The following is a 12,274-nucleotide window of genomic DNA, read 5'->3' as shown; positions in this document are numbered from 1 at the left end:
CATGCAGGTTAGTTTAGTAGCATGACATCATTGCTTTGCCAGACAGTGGAGGAGCTGTTATGCTCATCTAGTTTTAAACTGTAGGTCTGCCTGTTCTGTCTTGGTTTAGAGGGGCCTCTGTTTCTGCCTGCACAATCACTCCAACGTTTGCTGGACATCGTCTGTGTGTGGGGCTGCATTTCACTCTATGTGCTTCCCAAATGGCACCCTATTCCCTACATTGTGCACTACTTCTGACCAGAGCTCTATGGGTTTCCTGGTCACAAGTAGTGCACTATATAGGGAACAGGGTGCCATTTGGGACACATGGCGTGCTATGAAAATGAGTGTTGAGCGTTCCGTGGGGACCCTCCGTGATTGGTCTTACCAGTGACATTTTTCCCCCTTAAGTCCATGCTAGACACATCTTGCGGGCTCCGATGCCTTACAGTACAGACTGTATCCAGCTAAACTAAATAGCCGCTTGAGTTTGGAGTTGTGGTTTTATCTCCAGTTGGGATGTCTGGGGCCTGCGTTCAGACATGTGGAGAGTGGAGATGTATTACAGAGAGTGGAAAGACGGATGGTTTCCACTCTGTTGTGCTGGGTAGACACTGTGCCAGGGCCCGAGGCCTTCACCATAAAAGACTGCTTTTAACATCACAGCCCATTGTAACCCAAAGTGTGTGTGTGTTGTTTTTATTTATTTGTTGTGTTTCTACTAGTGAAACAGATGCTCTGGGCTACTGAAGGGAGTTAGACTTGGGTGAAATACTCACAGCTGACAGATACACTGTTAGAACCTCGCTTATCAACAAACTATATCAACTGGATCAACAAAGTTACTGAGTGTATGGGGAGGATTCTAATCTAATCAGTCACATTTCTACAAAGTTAGTGTCTATTTAGCTTATTGTAATGCTTCAAAGTATGCGTGTCCCAAATAGCACCCTATCCCCTTCACAGAGCCCTACTTTTGAGCAGGGCCACCCTATCCCCTTCACAGAGCCCTACTTTTGAGCAGGGCCAATAGGGCTAAGGTCAAAAGTAGTGCACAATATAGTGAATAGGGTGCCATTTGGTATGTACATTGGGAAAATTTTGATTGAGATTGAAGAGAGAATCTGCCTCAACATTTTCACTAAAGTAAATCTCATCACCAGACAGGGTGACAATGACATACCCAGAGGCTCGGAACGCAGAGTTCCTGTTGCCCGGGCAACCTCCTCCAAGGTTGGCAGCTCAAAGGGCTCCTCCTCAACCGCAGACGCCTCATCAGCAGCAGCACTGTCTACTGGAGCTGCAACTGGAAACAGGAGGGGCACACAAAAGGTTAAATAGGGGTTATATAACAGTCAATATATAACATTCACAGGGTACAGGGATGTATTCAATAGGGAGAAACTTACCAAATGTTGCAGACAGAAATGTCATGTAGAGCAAAAATGACTATTGTATAGGACAGAGAATCAGATCTGTTGAACAAAATACATTTCTATCTGAATGTCCTGTAATGTTGCACCTGACCTTGCTCAACAGACCTCCGGTGCATCAAAGAAAACCGTTTAGTACAGTACTTTATATATCAACTTAAAGATGAGTAAAGATAAGCATGATGTGGTAAATGAGACTAGTTTCTGAAGAACCAATCAACTAAACAAGCTAATTTTGCTACTACGGCTCATAGTGAGTTGTTGGTGTGTAGCATTCTTCAGTGTAAGTCCTGTGACCTCTCACCTCTGCCCTTGCAGTTCATAGCCCAGTGTTCTGTGTACTCACACCTCTGCCCTCGCAGTTCATAGCCCAGTGTCCTGACCTCTCACCTCTGTCCTTGCAGTTCATAGCCCAGTGTCCTGTGACCTCTCAAGTTCATAGCCCAGTGTCCTATGCCTCCACACTTGAAGCAGCTGTCACCTGGACGTTTGAACCCTCCGAAGCTGCCTCTAAACCCTCCTCTGCTGAAGCCCCCTCTAAACCTTGAGTCTGGCCCTCCAAACCTCTCCCCCTTTAGCTGGAACTTATCCATGGTCAACTGAAACAGAGAGAAAACAGGACAAATGCTGCTATATGCTGATATCATATATACATACTGTCTTCCTAGGCAGGGACATTATGCTGTTCAACTGTACTCAAAACAGAGAATCAATAACGGTCCTGTATGTATTTTCTAATGCTATTACTACTAAAGTTTTCTTACCTGCTTCCGTAGGCCAGCGCCCCTACATACGTATCCTTTGACGTGAGGCTTATTTTTCAGGTTGATCTTCACAAAGTTACCGTCCGAGTTCTTGGTGTTTCTGGATAGATGAATGGAGCAACAGAAAAATCACATTAATACAAAACAATTACATTTGTAAAATTAAGGTCCAGTTATTTGACAATTACAGTCAATGAGGAATATGTATTTAAAGGGGCTCTTGCAAGTGCATAGGTCAATTTGTAAATATAAATAATATTATTTGTTGAAATATATTAGTAGTCTAAGGGTAATATAGAGTATAACCCACTTAGGTCTCATAGTGTTACTCCCTCTGTTCCTGGCAGCTTTGATGTCTTCCTCATCCACCTCTCCTAGCAGGTTCTCCTGTGGAACCCTTGGTTTCTGCTTCACCACTTCCTTCTCTGTGACATCACCATCCTCCTGATCGCTGACGTCTCCATCACCTGTCTTAGCCTTCTTCCTCGCTTGGGGGGCTTTATCTGTCCTTCTCTTTTTTCACCACCCTCTCCTCTTTCTCCGTGCCTGCAGGGTTCTCTCCATCTGTGTCAGGATTCCTTTGTCTTTTCACCACCCACTCCTCTTTCTCCGTGCCTGCAGGGTTCTCTCCATCTGTGTCAGGATTCCTTTGTCTTTTCACCACCCACTCCTTTTTCTCCGTGCCTGCAGGGTTCTCTCCATCTGTGTCAGGATTCCTTTGACTTTTCACCACCCATCTCCTCTTTCTCCGTGCCTGCAGGGTTCTCTCCATCTGTGTCAGGATTCCTTTGTCTTTTCACCACCCACTCCTCTTTCTCCGTGCCTGCAGGGTTCTCTCCATCTGTGTCAGGATTCCTTTGTCTTTTCACCACCCACTCCTCTTTCTCCGTGCCTGCAGGGTTCTCTCCATCTGTGTCAGGATTCCTTTGACTTTTCACCACCATCTCCTCTTTCTCCGTGCCTGCAGGGTTCTCTCCATCTGTCAGGATTCCTTTGTCTTTTCACCACCCACTCCTCTTTCTCCGTGCCTGCAGGGTTCTCTCCATCTGTGTCAGGATTCCTTTGTCTTTTTCCACCCCTTTTCTTTGTACCCTTCTTCTCCAATCCGAGCTCATCACCTCCGGCCTGCGGTGGCTGCGTTAACACTCTTGCCTCCTCCACATCCCCTCCTCCCCGGCCCTGTCTGGCCCTCACTCGAGATTTCTTGGCAGTGGTGGCGCCGACGGCGGTCTCCTCTATCGTCCCGCCCTCTGCCTGTCCTTTGAGACCTGATCTGGTTTCTTCATCCTCTACTCCTCCAGAGCCAGACCCTAATGAGGAGCGTTGTCCAGCGGGCCACAGACTGGCTGGGTCTGTTGCAGACGTTACGCCACCACCAACCTGGGGCTGGTGCTCGTCAGGAGAAGGCAGATCCTGTGGCATGGTACTCTTGGAAGCCCTCTCCCCCAGGAGAGTTGTCCCTTCGTTCTGCCTGGAAGGTGTGACAAAGGAACTGGCGGCACGTCCTGCGATCTCTCCCTTGCCAGCACCTCCCCTTTTGGCGTGCGGCGAACTCATCGCCGCTTCCACGGCAAGAGACAAATTACCCACAACAGGCTACTCTGCGTCACCCACCTCATCAAATACAGAGGTCAGCCTCTTGGTGAAGGTCTGTCTGAGCTGCTGGGCCCTGCTGCCTGCCTGTCTGTATGATGAGGATACCCCGCTGCAGGAGACCATAGCTTGGAGGGCGTGAAGGCTGTTAGGGGCTCAAAGGGCTCCTCCGGCAGCTGCTCTGGGTGTTCTGTCCCTGTCTGCATTGGAGAGGCCAGGGGGTCTTTACGTGTGTTGGCTGGCTTTGGCAGAGGGGATAACAGGGTATGTCTGACTGCCTGCAGCTCCAGCTGTAGGGTATGGCTGTCTGCCCGCAGCTCCAGCTGCAGGGTATGACTGTCTGCCTGCAGCTTAGCTGTAGGGTATGGCTGTCTGCCCGCAGCTCCAGCTGTAGGGTATGGCTGTCTGCCCGCAGCTCCAGCTGCAGGGTATGACTGTCTGCCCGCAGCTCCAGCTGCAGGGTATGACTGTCTTCCCGCAGCTCCAGCTACAGGGTATGTCTGTCTGTCTGCCCACAGCTCCAGCTGCAGGGTATGTCTGTCTGCCCGCAGCTCCAGCTGTATGGTATGACTGTCGGTCCGCAGCTCCAGCTGTAGGGTATGTCTGTTGGCCTGCAGCTCCAGGGTATGTCTGTCTGCCCGCAGCTCCAGCTGTAGGGTATGGCTGTCTGCAGCTCCAGCTGCAGGGTATGGGCTCTGGACATCTTTCCATGACTTCAGAGGAGTTCCACGAGGAGTGAAAGACTTCTTCAGAGAAACCGGTCTCTCCTACAAACAGTTTATAGTGCAGGAAAAATGTATAAATGGCAGAGCTCCAAATTCTCCACATCTGATTCATGATTTCTTGCAATTGATGTTTGCATTTTACACTAAGTCTTCATCTATGCAAATCACATTTATGCTACAGAGTTTGGAATGTGGAACTGGACACACACAGACCGTACCTTTGTTAGAGCTCCCAGGTCCAGGTTTGACTTGAGTTTCATGCCAAAGTACTGGGCCGAGGCTTGGAGGGACTCCCTTTCCTTGGCTGTCAGAGTCAGTTTGGGGGCAGCCACCGGCATGCTCTGACAGTTCAGCTGAGTGCCCCAGCAACCTGAGTCCTTCAAAGAGAAAACATATTCAAATGGGAAATCTGCAACAAAGCAGTCAATGGGTATACATCATTATTTGAAAAATCCCAAAATGTATGTACCAATCTCAAATAGCACCTTTATGTACAGTTAATAAATTATAACTGGAGTTAAGGAGATTTATAACAATATAATTATACTGAACCGAATGTAACCTACCTTTTCAGATGATTGAGTCTGTGAGGTAGGTGTTGGGTCTGTGTGCCCATTTATTTGCTTGCTTGAGCGTTCGATATTCTTTGTGGAACACACGCAGAAACACAAAATTCAAAGCAACATATTTCAGTAACTGACATGAATTATAGGAGGATACCTGGGTCCTATTCAGTAGAAGCAAACAGACCAAAACAGAGAGACCTAGCTGAATTTGTCCAATAAGAAACACTTGTTTTTGTTTAACTGTTGCTAAACGTTTTGCCACAGTGTTCCTTAACGAATACAAGCCTAAGGACAGCAATATATTGGTCCTGTGTTTGAGTTCTGTTAATGTAGGGAGTCCGTTGATTATTGTTATGCACTTACTTTTAGTCTCTTCTGGGGCTCCTTCAATATCACCCTGACTAATAGAACAAGTCAGAGTGGGAAAGACAATATGTTAGTTACTGTAGTCTCCGAGTAATGCATGATACAAAAATTGAATAGATAACTAGCTACATAACTAGCTACGTTGTTGGGCTTTCTTTGATGTTCTTGAACAAATGACTGCTCCCAGGTTTTCAAAATAATCTTGACATCGTTGTATCGAGCCATCACTTCCACAGATATTATCGACCTTGTAGGAATCAGTTTGCTGAGATGATGAATAATTAATATTACAGCCGGTAGCAATTTGTTGTAAATATGACATGTTAGACTAGAGTTCAGAGAGTTTGTGCAAGTGTGAAAGTGAACGGTAACGTTATCTATATAAATATATAAGTCAGTGATTTCAGCAGTATCCAAAGAGCTGGCTCTCATGACAGTAATACTCCAAATCATTGTTAGCATTCATTATAAACGTAGTAGCTACCTAAGGTTTCAGACAAGAGCCACATATGAGAATGTAAACAACGTCAAATCAGAGAGCAGACACATCTAGCCTTAGCCATCCTGCTCTCTGAGCTAAAGCTACAACAGTGGGTTAAAAAAGTCCCAAAAGGCCGTCATCTCAAACGAAATAAGTCTGACGTTTCTTACCTGACTGCGGGCAATAATAAATCATCCTAAACGCTGCCTTAAGGGGTTTAATTTAGCTTCTTACACCAGGAATATGACATCGCTAACTATTGTACAGAGCAGTTATTTCCACAATTTTAGCGCCCTGTAAAAGTGACGGCCACCTATCTACCAACGGAAGGCTGCTGAGGAAGTAAAAACCAATCAGAAGGAAGGATTACTTTTGAGGGCGGGTATATGTTGGTTATCCGTAATCCTATTGGAGATGTAAAATATCATCTCAAAATACGGAAGTACCTGTTTATCAGCATGGAAAGGCGCATGAGGATGATGTGAGTGTGCTTCAACATTTTATCAACTTTACAGAACCACACGATCGTTTTTTTAGCTACTTTGTTTTATATATTTTTAACATTCAAGAAAGTCGTGTGGTTGTGGATGAGTTAGAACCTAGCTTACGTTATCCTAATTTCGACCGACTAACTAGCTACAACGATCGAAATGACTCAAAGTGATGATCATGCCATGACAGCATGAGTTTTAACACTATTTATCTTACGGACTATGTTGTGTCAGCTTGCTGGGGTTCTTGTTTTGGATGCACCTCGCAACTGTTTATGTTGTGTTCTAGCTAGGTACATTGTCTTGCTAACGTTAGCTATTATTGCTTCTCGTTTTCCTCCCTCTCTCTCTCTTTGTAGATAGTTATCTTTACAGGTGATGAACTGTAACCCTGTGTCAACTTTGTGATTTCTTAAGATTTGGATTACAATAGTTCTACTGACCACCAACATGCTGAGTGAGGTAGAGGCCAAAGAGCTGCTGTCCTTCCTCACACTGGACACCAGGCCAGACGTCAAGGGCCAGGCTACTGAGTACATCCTGGGCCTCTCTGGCAACAGGGACGGCTGTCGCTACCTACAGACAAAACCTGACTTCCTTAAAGCCTTGGTGACCCTCACTACCGACCCCTCCATCGCTATCGTCAAAGACTGTTACCACTCTCTCATCAACCTCTCGGCTGATGAGACCATGCACCAACCGCTGATCAAAGACTCGGACTTCCTCCCTATGTTGTTTAAAAACATCCTGGACCCAGAATTTATGTTTGCGGACCGTATCTGTACGATCCTCACTAACCTGTCGCGGCACGTGAAGACGTGTAAAGAGGTGTTTAAGGCTATGCAGAAGCAGGAGATAGGTTTGGCACAGATAGTGGACATCTTCTGCACTGAGGGCTACAACAAGCAGGCATCGCTCCATTACCTGGGCCCCCTCCTCTCCAACCTCACACAGCTGCCCGAGACCAGACACTTTATCCTGGATAAGGAGAGGTCAGTGGCTGGGTGGTTAGCTCATGAGATACAGGGCTAGACTGTCTTTGACTTCTCTCATAATCCAGTAACACCAATGCTATACAGGCCTGGAGAGCTGTAAAACCAGTCCTGTATTCAGTGTCTATCATGATTTAGAAGATAAACTGATTGTACATCAGCAACACTCCTTTTCTGAGACGCTTAATTGCATATGGGCCTGGTGCTTTCTTTTTCTGCCCCATAAAAAGTGCTTCCTTTCTTTTGCCTATCATCCAGCATGTTGCCTATGGAAGACCACTCAAATCAAATGTTATTTGTCACATACACATGGTTAGCAGATGTTAATGCGAGTGTAGCGAAATGCTTGTGCTTCTAGTTCCGACAATGCAGTAATAACCAACAAGTAATCTAACTAACAATTCCAAAACTACTGTCTTATACACACAAGTGTAAGGGGATAAAGAATATGTACATAAAGATATGAATGAGTGATAGTACAGAGCGGCGTAGGCAAGATACAGTAGATGGTATCGAGTACAGTATATACATATGAGATGAGTATGTAAACAAAGTGGCACTCACTCTGTGTGTGTGTGTTTTAAAATGTTCCACAGGTGTGTAGTTCAGAGGCTCCTTCCCTACACCCAATACCAGGCCTCAACGATCAGACGAGGGGGAGTCATTGGCACTCTGAGAAATTGTTGCTTTGATCATGGTAGGCAAGACCCAGAATCTTAATAGGTGTACGACAGTCAGTTTTAACCTTCATAGTTCATGCCTGTTTTGTGTTGAATTGAGTAGGATTCATTTTTGATAAATGCTCTAGATATGTAGAGCTTTTACCTTGTAATCAATGGGAAGATCTCAGTTGCATCCTCCTAACTTTTTTTTTCTTCCCAGCTCATCATGAGTGGTTGCTGAGTGATGCGGTGGACATTCTGCCTTTCCTGTTGCTGCCTCTCGCTGGGCCTGAGGAACTGTCTGACGAGGAGAATGAAGGTAAATCATTGTTCCTGTCTGAGTGACATTGCGGTTTAACCCCCCCGCAGTCGGCACATGTACGCCCCCCCCCCCCCCTACAAATCCAGGCATCTACCGGCCCCTACTCTATCTCCCATATCCCTGTTGTCTCTAGAAAAATAAAATATAGAATGATTTTTAAAAAATTTAAAAGGACTTTGTCTGGGACATGACCATGTCTGCTGCAGTGGCCCTCTCGTCCATAGGGGGCAGTGTGTTTGTTCTGCACAGATGACAGGTGGAATTTCAGGGCACCACCCTATTTTATTTTGCATTATGAGTAGACACAATTCGCATCAGGCTAAAGTCAGATTAGAGGGGCCCCAAATGGAAACTGTTTTAGATCCTTCTAAGGAAGTTGTGCTGTACTCCGCGTCGGTTCAAAGGCGGTGAACACAAAAACAGATTTCTAACTATTTTATATGTTTCACTCTTGTGGAACATACTAATGTTAACCAGTCTTTATAGTAGCCTAAGCAGCCTGAGATGCCGGAGAAGAGCCAAGCTCCTAGAGAGATGGTGGGCGTCACAAGGCCCACACTCAGTAGTGTAAACAACATAATACATACTGTGTGTGTATGTGGTATTTATTAGCTAGCTAAACATAGATATAGTGCCTTCTGAAAGTATTCAGACCGCTTGACTTTTCTACATTTTGTTACGTTACAGCCTTATTCTAAAGTTGATTGAATTGTTTTTATTCCTCATCAATCTACACACAATACCCCATAATGACAGCAAATGTGTTACAAATAAACTGAAATATCACAGTTATAAGTATTCAGACACTTTACTCAGTACTTTGTTGAAGCACCTTTGGCAGCGATTACAGCATTGAGTCTTTGGTATGACACTACAAGCTTGGCACACCTGTATTTGGGATGTTTCTCCCATTCTTCTCTGCACATCCTCTCAAGCTCTGTCAGGTTGGATGGGGAGTGTCACTGCACAGCTATTTTTAGGTCTCCAGAGATGTTTGATCGGGTTCAGGTCCGGGCTCTTGCTGGGCCACTAAAGGACATTCAGAAACTGCGTTCTTGGGGACCTTCAATGCTGCAGACATTTTTTTGTACCCTTCCCCAGATCTGTGCCTCGACACAATCCTGTCTCTGAGCTCTACGGACAATTCATTCGACCTCATGGCTTGGTTTTTGCTCTGACATTCAGTGTCAACTGTGGGACATTATATAAACAGGTGTGCTACTTTCCAAATCATGTCCAATAAATTTAATTTACCACATGTGGACTCCAAGTTGTAGAAACATCTCAAGGAGGATCAAAGGAAACAGGATGCAGCTGAGCTCAATTTTGAGTGTCATAACAAAGGGTCTGAATACTTATGTAAATAAGGTATTTCTAAACTTGTTTTCGCTTTGACATTATGGGGTATTGTGTGTAGATTGAGGATTTTTATTTGATCAAATTTACAATAAGGCTGTAATGTAACAAAATGTGGGGAAAGTAAAGGGGTCTGAATACTTTCCGAAGACACTGTATATTGCTACTGCACTTCAAGATATCTGCATTGAAAATATAGCCTAGTACTGATGGTACTTTGGTCTTATTCAATGAAGGGTTACCCGTCGACCTCCAGTACTTACCAGAGGACAAGGAAAGAGAGGAGGATCCTGACATTCGCAAGATGCTCATTGAGACCATGATACTGGTTGGTGTCACCTGGAGTTTAATTATTATTTTTTTTAACTAGGCAAGTCAGTTAAGAACAAATTCTTATTTTCAATGACTGCCTAGGAACAGTGGGTTAACTGCCTTGTTCAGGGGCAGAAGTACAGATTTTGTACCTTGTCAGCTCAGGGATTCGATCTTGCAACCTTTCGGTTACTAGTCCAACGCTCTAACCACTAGGCTACGCTGCCTCCCCCGAGTCAATGCCATGCTTCCACCAACAATTAAACATCTGTGTCACTGAACCAGTAAAGCTTTGTTTCTCTGTATAATCCAAACGGTTTTAACAGCAAAAAAAACAACAGTTTGCTTGCTGGAAGTACTCGTATCTTTACGTGTGTCTCTTTTGCACCCAGTTGACAGCTACCAAAGTAGGTAGGCAGATTCTGAAGGCCAAGAATGTCTATGCCATCATGAGGGAGTTCCACAACTGGGAAAAGGAGCCTCACGTGGCCGCTGCTTGTGAGAAGCTCATACAGGTAAACTATGAATATAACTTCCATACATTTTTATGTTTGTACTAAGGTACAAAAACATACCTATGGTTTACCATAGTAAATCAATACAGAGCAACCTCATGGTGAGCTGCTGGTGATGTGTTATTCACAACCCAGTCCAGAGCTGGGGTGTCCCAGCTGTCGTCATGGCACCTTGGCAGTTATGTAGTAGTAGAAGAAAAAGGTGGGTATTACTATGATCATCCGGACGCAGTGAAAAAGGTAACGCTTACTATACTTTCAATGCATTTTTCAGCAAAAGGTGGGTAAACTGTTGAAAGAAAAAAATAAGTGTGTGAACTGCGTTTACCTTGGTAACTGTTACATTCAGGAAGAACAACTCTTTTCTTTTCATGACTTCTTATTGTGCTTGGTAAGACAACCCAGTCTATGGCGCCAATGAATCTCATGACATCTCAGTACTCTGAGTGCTGAAATTTACAGCATCGGCAGGTTTAAGAAAACAGAGTTCACGTTCCAAATGGCACCCTATTTCCTACATTATATGGAGTCCTATAGGCCCTGGCCAAAGGTAGCACACTATATAGGGAATAGGATGCCATTGGGGACGCAGGCAGGATGTTCTGATTGGCTGGAAAAAGCTTCCACTGTTCCGTTCCTGCCTAGTGCCTGCTCTGCACTGCGGTGGCAGTCTTGTAGTGGGGAACGACCGAGTGGAAAAGATGTCACTCGGTCTCGCATAAAAATAAAACCCTGATACACTCCATAACAGCTCGGAGATCCCTTTTGAACTGTGGTCCAGAGGCACAAGTTCAGTCTTTAGCTACCCAGCCAGTTTTAATCACTGTCATAAAACGTTGAAATCCGAGCGTGATATTTATCCAAGACTAATGGGCTTTTTATGCTGAATCTTGTGGATAACAAGGCTGTAACGTTTTATCATATTACTTTAAAAAAACAACTTTATTTCCACTAAGTTTTTCTTCAATTGTTTGGAGCTTGTCCCGATGCCGTTCTGACATTTCTTGGGCTAATTTGTTGTCAATTACAGTCTGCGGTAATGTTGAGGATGTCATTGGAATATTTTGGTCTCTACTGTTTTTCACCTAGTAGTAGCCAAAATACGGGATAGGAAGATCTTAAAGCCAAGGCAGCATTCGACTGAGAGTTGGGGTCAAGACACTTTTTTTATGTGTGTTTTTATCCACGTGTGTATGCACATGTGTCTCTGCCAGGTGCTGATCGGGGACGAGCCAGAGCCAGACATGGAGAACCTGTTGGAGGTGGAGATTCCTGAGGACGTGGAGGTGAAGCTCAAAGACATGGATGCCAAGGAGCAGGAGCAGTTGGAGAAGGACCAGGAAGATCTGTTAAATCCAGACAAGTCCCAGCAGTGTGCTGGCATAGTGAGGATGATGTAGCAAGGTGGTCTTTTCTACATTTAAACTGGTCAACCATCTTATGAACAATGGAACCAACTGCTAACTCAAATTTAACAGAAAATTATTGACATCACAATAACAAACGGCATGAAATCAGGACTCGGAAGGACTGTGTGCAATCTGAAACCAATTGTATTTTCACACCATGTAATTTCGCACCACAAAGTCTTAAATCGATGAAAATAATGTAATTTTATTTTTAACGAAAGGAGTATGTCCTTGATTTTGTTTTCTGTACGAATCCCAAAATGTTTCCGTCACACTTGATTGAGCACATGGAAGAAGTCCATGGTTAG

The 12,274-nt window shown here is 44.7% G+C and overlaps 1 protein-coding gene and 1 pseudogene across 2 annotated transcripts; one reads left to right on the top strand and one right to left on the bottom strand.

Moving 5' to 3' along the window:
• Positions 1-6,227, bottom strand: part of LOC115122154 (ATP-dependent DNA helicase Q4-like) — a 30,001-nt pseudogene extending 23,774 nt beyond the window's left edge.
• A 111-nt stretch (positions 6,228-6,338) lies between these two features.
• Positions 6,339-12,186, top strand: hgh1 (HGH1 homolog (S. cerevisiae)). Of its 2 annotated transcripts, none has more exons than XM_029651351.1 (7): positions 6,339-6,388; positions 6,758-7,390; positions 7,987-8,087; positions 8,273-8,371; positions 9,967-10,058; positions 10,435-10,557; positions 11,772-12,186. In XM_029651351.1, exons 2-7 carry the CDS (start codon positions 6,849-6,851, stop codon positions 11,955-11,957), a joined length of 1,143 nt encoding a protein of 380 aa, XP_029507211.1. In that variant the 5' UTR covers positions 6,339-6,388; positions 6,758-6,848; the 3' UTR covers positions 11,958-12,186. The 2 variants fall into 2 exon arrangements, with proteins under 2 accessions (XP_029507211.1, XP_029507210.1); XM_029651350.2 differs by having other exon boundaries at positions 6,341-6,388; positions 6,816-7,390.
• Positions 12,187-12,274: the final 88 nt, after the last annotated feature.

Source organism: Oncorhynchus nerka, linkage group LG7 (genome assembly GCF_034236695.1).
Source record: "Oncorhynchus nerka isolate Pitt River linkage group LG7, Oner_Uvic_2.0, whole genome shotgun sequence".
Taxonomy (NCBI): Eukaryota; Metazoa; Chordata; class Actinopteri; order Salmoniformes; family Salmonidae; genus Oncorhynchus; species Oncorhynchus nerka.
This window is presented reverse-complemented; position numbering and strand designations above follow the sequence as displayed.